General features: G+C 43.3%; 1 protein-coding gene across 1 annotated transcript in view; it reads right to left on the bottom strand.

Moving 5' to 3' along the window:
- Window positions 1-9,916, bottom strand: part of tns1a (tensin 1a) — a 119,915-nt gene extending 109,999 nt beyond the window's left edge. The window contains exon 1 of the mRNA XM_050063175.1: window positions 9,806-9,916. Coding sequence (XP_049919132.1) covers window positions 9,806-9,901 — 96 coding nt within the window. The 5' untranslated portion in view covers window positions 9,902-9,916. The remainder of the gene's footprint in view (window positions 1-9,805) is intronic.
- Window positions 9,917-10,248: the final 332 nt, after the last annotated feature.

Consider the following 10,248-nt stretch of genomic DNA (forward strand, 5'->3'; position numbering starts at 1 on the left):
TGGTAACTTTATTCCGTAGAAGAAAGGGGGGAGGTGAGTCTCGGCCCTTTATTTTTCTCCCTCCCAAAACTCCCCTCTCCTCAAATGATCCTTGTTAGCCCCTCCTTTCCCTTCTCTACTCTTTACCCCTCACACACACAGTAACACTCTATTCATTGACCACCGTCCACCCCCTTGGCTTCCTTGCATTGCATACCTCACCTCTCTTTCCCTCCACCTCTCCTCTGCAAGCATGCTCGCTCATGTCTGTGCTAATGTCACTTCAATTTTTCATCGCTAGCCCCTTCCTGTTTCCAGATCTCCACTCTTCCTTCAAAATATCTGCAGGACTCGACAGCTGCTGTGACGCAGCACAGTGGCCACACAGACTGCAAACAATCACTGTCCTAACAGGTAAACTAAACTAACACATACTTAGAAAATACAGCTGAGCTCATCACTGTGGTGTGCAGATATTGCAGTTGCACATGCAGTCTCATGCACACAGTCAACGAAAGGCCATGTGCACATATGCACACAATAATGACCATATGGCAGTGCGTGCCTTGCAGTGGAAGCAGTGACATCCTTTATGTTTTGCAAGAAAACTGACTCTTATTCCTCGGACAACTCAGGAGGAACACTTAATGGGATACTCCAGCAATTCAGAATTACACTTCCTTAAATGAGAAAACTTGCAAGACACACAAGGAAGGCCAAAACTGCCAGACACATCTGGACTTTTAGTCAGTAGTATGAGTAAAGGTCCAGAAACACTGGATCCTACACTTCAGATAATGCAACTTTTTTTCATGAGCCGCTGTGGTTAACATGGCTGGCAATGCCCCTAACCCTTGTTGAAATAATACCCACTTCAGTCACTACAAACATGGCTGTTTATGTAATGAACATTTGTTAAAAAATATCCACTTCTGTCACTAGAAACATGGCTAGAAATGTCCCTAACCCTTGTTAAAAAATACTTGCTTTTGTCACTACAAACACAAGTGGAAGTGTCCCAAACTCTTGTCATATATAAAAAAAAAGGCTTAGTCGAGACAAACACAGCTGTCAATGTCCCTAACCCTTGTTTAAAAAACAAAACAAAACAACTTCTGTCATTACAAAAATGGCTGGAAATATCCTAAACTCTCATTAAAAATACCTGCTTTTGTCACTACAAACACAAGTGGAAATGTCCCAAACTCTTGTTAAAAATACCCGCTTCTGTCACCACAGACATGGCTGGAAATGTCCGGAATTCTTGTTACAAAATACTCGCTGTTGCCACTACAAACACAAGTGGAAATGTCCCAAACTCTTATTAAAAAATACTTGTTTTGCAACAAACACAGCTGGAAATGTCCTGAGCTCGTGTTAAAAAAATACCTGCTTTTGTTACTACAAACATGGCGGGAAATGTCCCTAACCTTTGTTCAAAAATACCCACTTTAGGTGCTAGAAACACAGCTGAAAATGTCCCTAACCCTTGTTAAAAAATACTCGCTGTTGCCACTCCAAATACAAGTGGAAATGTCCCAAACTCTTGTTAAAAAATACCTGTTTGGCCGCAACAAACACAGCTGGAAATGTCCTGAGCTCGTGTTAAAAAATACCCACTTTTGTTACTACAAACACGGCTGGAAATGTCCCTAACCCTTGTTCAAAAATACCCACTTTAGGCGCTAGAAACACAGCTGAAAATGTCCCTAACCCTTGTCCAAAAATACTCACTGTTGCCACTACAAACACGAGTGGAAATGTCCCAAACTCTTGCTAAAAAATATCTGTTTGGCCGCAACAAACACAGCTGAAAATGTCCTGAGCTCGTGTTAAAAAATACCCGCTTTTGTCACTGCAAACATGACTGGAACTGTCCTGAAACTACATTAGAAAAAACTCACTTTTGCCACTACAAACACAAGTGGCAATGTCCCAAACTCTCGTTAAAAAAATACCTGTTTTTACCCTTGCGTTAAAAATACCTGCTTTTGTTGGTTTGGAACAGTGGTCTGCTACTTGGCAGCAATCTAGCTCAGGTCTCACCTGATGAGAAATTCACATATATGTAATATGAACTACATCACTTCAGAAACTTTGATATGATATGTATAAAATGAACAAATGTGGCATGTACCACGTCTTTCAAACTCCATAGCCCAGTTTGTAACTCAGACTCTCTGTAAAATATTTGCAGTCTCCAAGCCCAAGACGAGATACTGTACTGTGTAGCATTATAAAGATGACTACATCATAAAGTTGCATCATATAATGATTTTTCAAAAAATCTCTTACAAATTCATGATCCTTTTTCAAACACTCCCTCCTATATGTGTGTTTATATCCTCCCACATCCTCTGTATGTATGTATGCAAAACATTCCACATGCATGTATGCAAACATTCCCGAGCACACGTGTGAGAGATTGCTCCTTGCATGTGTACATCTATATAACACACAGCACTGAATCAACATTATATCAGCAGTGCGGGCACATTACATCACTCCACAGTCAGATCCATAAAGGGCTAAGAGCCAATTCATTTTGAGAAAACACCCTCTATTGATCCCTGCTGCACTCCATCACTTCCACTGTAACAGTTACCTCAATCCATAGACTAACCTGACACATAATCTGTGTGTGTGTGTGTTGGTGTGTGTGTGTGTCTCCCTCTGTGCGCACTCTATTAACATAATGTCAGCAAAGAGCGCAGTGTGGACACATTAGGGGGGGATGCTACTGGTTGTGCTAAAGTAGTCATGTTAACTCCTGAACTGTTTTTTTTAATGGAATCGGTGCATGTGTTTTCTACATGACAGCCACTTTCTCCCTGCAGCCAACTGGTCTAAACTGGGTTGCTAGCAGCCTCTAGTGGCCTCCAACCAATTCTCAGACAGTCTCTGCAGATGGGTAACAGTATGCTTTTATAAATGCACATATACAGCTCATGCATGCATCTAATGTTGTTGTTTTTTCTGTCTGGATACAGCCAGAATAGCCATTTAAGTGATACTTTACTACCTGCAAAAAGCATTGATTTTGGGCCTGCTATTGGGAGTGGTGTATTTTCTCAGTACAACATTTTTGCACAGTGAGGTCAGGTTCGTATTCCCTTATTCCCAATGCAACATGCCGGAACTCACTGAAAACACACAGGCAGGCAGGCACAAGCACACACACACTTACACATACACTTTATTTCCCACTGAATTGCACTTGTGGAAAAGCGAATTTAACCCATCATGGGACAGTAAAACTCTCCAGACTAATGATGTTAGCAGCTCTGCCTATTTAAAGGATGGGAGGACTCTGATATACATGTACATACAGTGACAAGTGCACAGAGAGTGATATTTGATCACCGGCTCCACCAACACAAACACACCCCAGATGTTTAAATATTTTGGTTGTACTAGATATACTGCTCAAACAAAAACTGCGATGAAGGGGGAAGACAGAGAGAGGAAAAAAAGATTCCACATTGACTCTGCAGTCTCCTCTTCTGTCGCTGGAGAATCCATCACATTAAAGCTTTAATGCTAAAATAACAAAGCATCCATCATGCTGAACGCCGGGCCCCGGAATACAGCGAGCCATTCAGGGCAGGGAGTCTGCAATTCTCTATGGGCGCGGTACCTGCACACCGCTCGCCACAGTCGGACGGCATTACTCAGCGTGGAAGGTAAGTTGGGAGCGTGTGATAAATACAACGAGCAATGAATGAGGTTTTCATGCATATGCTGGAGAGGCAATCTAGAGGGAGAGAATAAGGAGCCATTCAGCAGACAGGTTTCCCATCACCCTCTTCTCTTTTGGCTGTCTGCAGTACTGCCTGATGTGAATTTACTGCCCTCTGGGACATTAGTTAAATGAATAGGGAGGCAAGTAAACACAAAATACAGAAGGAGAGGAGAGCAGATAGGAGAGGAGAGGAAACAAAGGGTGAAAGGAGGAGGAGGAAAGAAGGCAAGGTGAGGGAGTTAGATTAAATTGAAGAAACAAAAAGGATCATATAGGAGAGGATATAGGAGGCAAGAGATGAAATCACATAGAAAAGAAACAGATAGAAAAGAAAGGAAAGACACAAGGAGATGAGAAGTGAGGAGATGAAATGAAAAGAGAGGAAATTAAGTGATATGAAAAGAAAGCAACAGAAAGAGAAAGGAAGGAGAGGAAAGATGCAAGGAGATGAAAAGAGAGGACATGAGAGGAGAAGGAAGCAAAGGGTGAGAAGAGGAGACAGGAGGAAAGAGGCCAAGGCAAGGAAAGTAGATGAAATAGAAGGACACAAAAAGGAACATGTCAGAGAGCACATAGGAGATGAAATCACATTAAAGAGAAGTAATAGAAAAGAGAGGAAAGACGCAAGGAGATGAAAAGAGAGGAGATGAAATGACATAAGAGGAAATTAAGTAAAGGAACAGAAAGAAAAAGGAAGGAGAGGAAAGGGCATGAGACGAAGTAGAGAGGAGAGAAGAGGAGAAGAAAGGAGACAAGAAGGGAGGAAACTAGATTTAAAAAGGAAAAGAAGAGTGGAAAGCAGGAAAGAGAAGGGGACAAGAGATGAAAGGACACAAGAGGAAATTTAGTGATAGAGAAACAGAAAAAAAGGAAGGAGAGGAAAGTGCAGGTGACACAATGAGTAGACATGAGAGGAGAGGAGACAGGAGGAAAGAAGTCAAGGCAAGGAAATTAGATAAAATAGACAAAAAGAAACAAAAAGGAACATGTAGGAAAGAACATAGGAGATAAAATCACATAAAGGAAAAGGGAGGGAGGACACAAGGAAATAAGAGAAAGGAGATAAAATGACAACATGAGGAAATGAGGTGAAATGAAAGGAAAGAACAGGAAGAAAAAGAAAGAGAGAGGACATGGCAGGAGACACAACAAGAAGAGGTGAGAGAAGAGGAGAAAAGGGAGACAAGAGGAGAGGAGAGGAGACTTAAAAAGTGGACAGGAGATAAAGGACATGAGGGGACACTAAGTGAAATAAAAGGAAAGGAACAGAAATAAAAAAGGAGGAGAGGAAAGGGCAGGAGGCACAAGGAGACAAGAGGAGGGGAGAATGGATTAAAAAAGAAAAAGAGGATAAAAAAGGAAAGAGAAGAGGGGATGAGAGTACACAAGAGGAAATCCATGAAAAGGAACAAAAAGAAAAACAAAGGTGAGGAAAGGGAAGGAGATACAGGGAGTAGAGAGGACAGATGAAGGGATGAAAGGAGACAAGAGAGGAAACTAGATTTTAAAAAAGAAGAAAAGAGGGGAAACAAAAAAACAAGAAAGCAGTGGATGAAGAGACACAAGGAGACATGAGGAAAGGAGAGAGGATTCAATGAAATAAAAGAAAAGGAATGGGAGAGGAAGAGGAGAGGAAAGGAAAGGAGATGAGAGGAGACATGAGGAAAAGAAGAGAGGATTCAATTAAATGAAAGAAAAGAAAGAAACAGGAAAAGTAAAGGAAAGAAGAGGAAAGAGGGTGCAAGGATGAGAGGAAATTCAGGAGAGGAGGGAAGAGGAGAGTTACCCTTCCATAGTGCCACAGTAGTGTCACCATAGTAACACACATGGAGAAAACCTTTACACATCAGCCCTCCACCTCCCTCTCTGTTTCCCCATCTCCTTCTTACAAAACCCAGTGCACATTCACAGACACGCCGACAGTACTCCAAGCCTATCTCCTGTTGTAACCCGGCCCTATCATGTGTGTGTGTGTGTGTGGGGGGGGGGATTGATGAGCCGCGTTGCCATGGAAACTGAACACCTCACAGCGGTCCTCGGAGGGAAGACACAGAGCCTTACCTCTCCACTTTCACCTCCCAGTCGGTCACGTGAGCAGCTCGAGTGCTGCAGCTGGAGCGACAGACTGAACGGCTGTCATGTACACTGCAAAAAGTCCTGGTGTGAGGCAAAATCCTTGTTTATTTATCTGTCCTATCAAACAAGGTGAGGCCACTGAAAAGCTTGCTTCCAGCTAACATCCAGGCAGTGGTGTTGTGGAGGGTATATGTAGGTATACAGGGTTTACCCTCCTCTTTTTCTGGTTGTTTACAGTCTACCCACCTATCAGCTGAAAACCCACTGAAATACATAGTCCACTATACCACTACATCCAGGTCATTTTTTAAACACTTGCCACAGTGGTTGAGGCGCAGCCCTACTGGCCACTCATAAAATATAATGGTGATCAGCCAGCTGTTGCAATAACTGGATAAACAAGTGATAAGAACTTGAACAGCAACATCTCATGTTGCATTTGTCAATATGCAAGTTGGTCATATGGGTAGAAAAGAAATTAAGGGTGCTTTCACACCTGTCTTATTTGGTTCATTTCAGTCGAACTCAAGTTCATTTGCCCCCTAGGTGCGTTTCGTTTTGGCAGGTGTGAACACAGCAATCGCACGGAACGTGTTCCGACCTCGATATGCTCATTCAGCACATCCAATGCATCAAAACATTGTTTTCTAGTTGGAGCTGCGCCTCGTTTTCAAACTGTATGGTTTGTAGTACACGATGAACAGTGCTGAAATCAACCCACGTAGTTGTCCCTCAATTATGACATTAGAAAGTGTTGCATTTATCTTGCAAGTGTACTCTGCACTCTCTGCCTGTCGTTTTTCCCGCACTGGACATTGTGAGCTTTTTCGCCCAAGGCATTTCATTTGGTCCGCTCATAAATGCGGCTGTAAGAACACAAACCAACTCAAGGCAATTAACCAACTTTATGACAAAATTAGTCACTGATTCGGACCTGAGCAAGTGAGTGGTGGAGTGGTGCCGGTTTGCCTCCTGGGCACTGCAGAGGTACCCCTGAGCAAGGCACCAAACCTCGAGCTACTTGGTGCACCTGTCCATGCCTCTGACATCTGACACTGAAACTCTGAAAACATCTGAAACTTGCCTACTAAGACAATGTGCTGTTCACATGCCCTGTTGATGCATATATCTAAATAAAGTAATGCAAAAAGTAGTGCAAAACAACTCGTATATAACCTACTTAACTTTGAGCCAGTAAGGGAATTGGAACGTTAACGTTATTCACCATTATGTGTGCATTCATACGTTGGAATATATCAACCTTTTCCCATAGAAACTAACTTTTTTCAAGAATTTTCTAGAATTTCTACTTCTCTTTGCTAAGAAGGGAGCAGTCTGAAAAAGGAGGCACAATGGGGTGGTGGATGGGTCACAAAACACAGGACTTTTGGCTAGTAGACTGGTGTTTGGGCCTGTGTGAAACCAAATCAACTTTGAGTTATTCTAAGGTGCGTCATCGCCATGTTCCTTTCCCTAAACCTAACCTAAGGAACTTTATTTTCCTAACCCTAAAGATGACCAACCAAGTCTCTCTTCTTAAACCTAACCTACATAATATTACTTGCCTAAACCTAACCAGAGAAACTTTACATAAACTACGTGACATGGTGTATTGTATGTTTTATTCCTCATAACCCTAACCAGGGAGAAGTTCAACATAGCTTCAGCTAGAAGTCATATATACACTGCATTGGTTGCATTTTTTTTTAAATGTAACAATGCCTACATGCATAATCACTGAAATATCCTTATAAAATAAGACTCAAACAGACAAAACTGAGATTTTAGAGTGAGAGAATAGCATTTTTATTATGGTGGGTACATGAATATTCCTATCATGGTATAAGAAACAGCAAAAGGTGTAGGTTACATTCATGATTGGGGGGGCCACATAAGAAACGAGGGGGTTTGGGGTCCTCTCCCAGGAAATTTTGAGTGTTGTGCACCAATTTGTGCTTTTTCTGCATCAATATATGATGGAAATGTCTTAAATTTTGTCAAAATAAAAGTGCTTTGCTCATGTTTTTAGTGGGAGGGACAAATGAACATGTTCTATTGAGGGGGGCGTGTCCCCTGCACACCCCCTGAAATCTACTCCAATGGGAACAAAGGTACAAATGTACTGTGCCTACATGTACCATATCCATACCTTAACAAGGGTACATCCCTGGTGACAAGTCCCATTTTACAGTGTAGGTACAAGAGTTGAAAATGTGCCTGAGCTACCCCTCTCTATAATAATAAGGCTGGGCTCAGTTAAAAAAATGGTGCAAGTACCTTCATTTACATTGACCGATTAATATGGGAGTGTTTCTGAAAGTGAGAAAAATGCAAACAAAAGGAAATCATCTTTCAGGATTGACGAAAAAATGTCAATGCTGAGAGGCCAGGTTGAGCAAAAGCTGTGCCTGAATGAACATAATGGGTTGGGGATTCATTGCATAGGGTCGAGGAGAAACATAATGAGTGTGTGTGTGTCTCTGCACAGGCACTAACAAGCTCCACACACATTCACACACACATACGAGGGAGTGCGACAAGGGGAGTGTGGTGGGATTGAGCGCGGGTGTAGAGATAAGGAGCTGCGGCAATGGGGCGGGGGGGTTGCTGCTGGTGTTGGTGCTGGTGGGAGGGTGTTGGGGCTTGGAGAGACGGGCGGCTGCAGCAGTGTACGCTACGGCGTCACCACAAGCAAAATCCCATCATCGCCAGACTTTATAACAAACGGTTCTCTATACGCAAGAGAGCTCGCAGTCGAGGGAGAGTTACAGCACTGCAACACTTAAGTTTCAGACCTGTCGACTGATATCCATATTCAAGATCGGAGCTTTATATGATGCCAACCATAAGGATGATAATGAACAATATGAGGGTAGATGAAAGTCCGAAAAGGTATCTTTACCTTCTGATAATCAAGGCAGATTATTTTAAAAAACTGCTGAGGGTGCAGTGCATTAAGCTGATTTGGTCAGTGTTTCCTGCCTTAGGACATCTGCTATAAAAAAAGGTCTCTATTTGCTCTAGAGATTCTCATGGCGTTGGAAAAAAAAGACACGAGGAAAAAAAATCACCTCCAAAAATGATCCCACCCATCACCATTCATCAGAGCATCACCTCAGGCACTGTTTCTGGTGTCCTCGCATGTGTGTAAGTGCATGTGTAAGTGTGTGTCAGAGGAAATAGTGCCATTTAGTTGTTACACATGATCGATTATCTGCTAGGAAAGAGTGAGAAAAAAAAAAAAGATTGTGCTCCAGGTTTTGCTAATAACATTGGCTCCGGGGACAAAGAAACAGAGTGTGCGTTCTGCTGATACCATTCAATGAACTCCGTTTGGCCTTTCTTGCTCATGCACATGTGCCATCGACCATCGGAACATGGCGCAGGGATGAAAGACTCATCAAAAACGAGCAAATACAGCATGACGTGCAATGGCAGGAGATGAATGGGGTAAAATCAAGAGCTCTTTCATGGGAATACGCAAACCCCCAGTAATGGTGCATTAGAATTCTGCAGTTCCGAAAGCAAGGTGACCCTATGTATCAGGAGCATTTGTTCCAGGTGGTTGCTGCAAGTGCCTGGCACTATCCAAAATCTGATCCCTATGGTTCCCCACCATCTTTATCTGGAGCAGCTGCCTGGAGACCACTTGGAGATGTAACACTGACCTTGAATCTGCACTTAGAGGGACACCAACCAGTCTTCCAAAGCCCATGGTCCATGACCAGTCGCCAAGCTCCTTTTCACAGCTACGTCATTTGGTGGTTTAGGTAAAACCAGCTGCATGTAATGGATGAGTGGTATGATTGAGGCCCATTCCGATGTATATTCATGCAGGATGAGAATTCCAGATATTTCTTTTGGCATTTATTGCAGAAGAAAGTCACCCGCGTGGGTTGAAGTGAGACATGAAAGATGTGCAGAACTCGTCCTCTAAGTCCACTGAATCCCTCTCCCATTCCCAGCAACCCCTTCCCACTCCCCCCCACCCCCTCCACGAAGTCTTACCTTGTCTCGCTTGGCCCCCCGCAGAGGAAAGAAGCAGGAGAAGAGGAACTTGCCCCAGCTGATGACGGCAGCCAGGCACCAGTTGAGGCGAGCCATGCCTGTGTCTGTCCCGTCTCGTCTGCCAGCCTCTTATCTCCCCCCTTGGCGCCGGGATAGGATCCTGCAACCCCCCGTCAAGCGAAAAAAGACCTCGCAGACACCGGAGACCCTCTTGTCCTACTCCGTGGAGCAGAATTGAAAACCTTCCTTCAAGTCACACAACGACTGGGGATTTATTTTCCTTTTAGGTTTTTTCTTTTTTTTTTTGCGATTTTGGCTACCTGTCTGGCTATGTGTCTGCAATTCCAATTTGAGGGGGAATAAGGGGGGCTGGTGTGAAGCTACTGGCGTCCCACAAATGGACTAGACCTTTGGACAGTCTAGAGGGACCCAAAGCATCAAGA

The sequence above is a fragment of the Epinephelus moara genome, chromosome 15 (assembly GCF_006386435.1).
Source record: "Epinephelus moara isolate mb chromosome 15, YSFRI_EMoa_1.0, whole genome shotgun sequence".
NCBI classification, from domain to species: Eukaryota; Metazoa; Chordata; class Actinopteri; order Perciformes; family Serranidae; genus Epinephelus; species Epinephelus moara.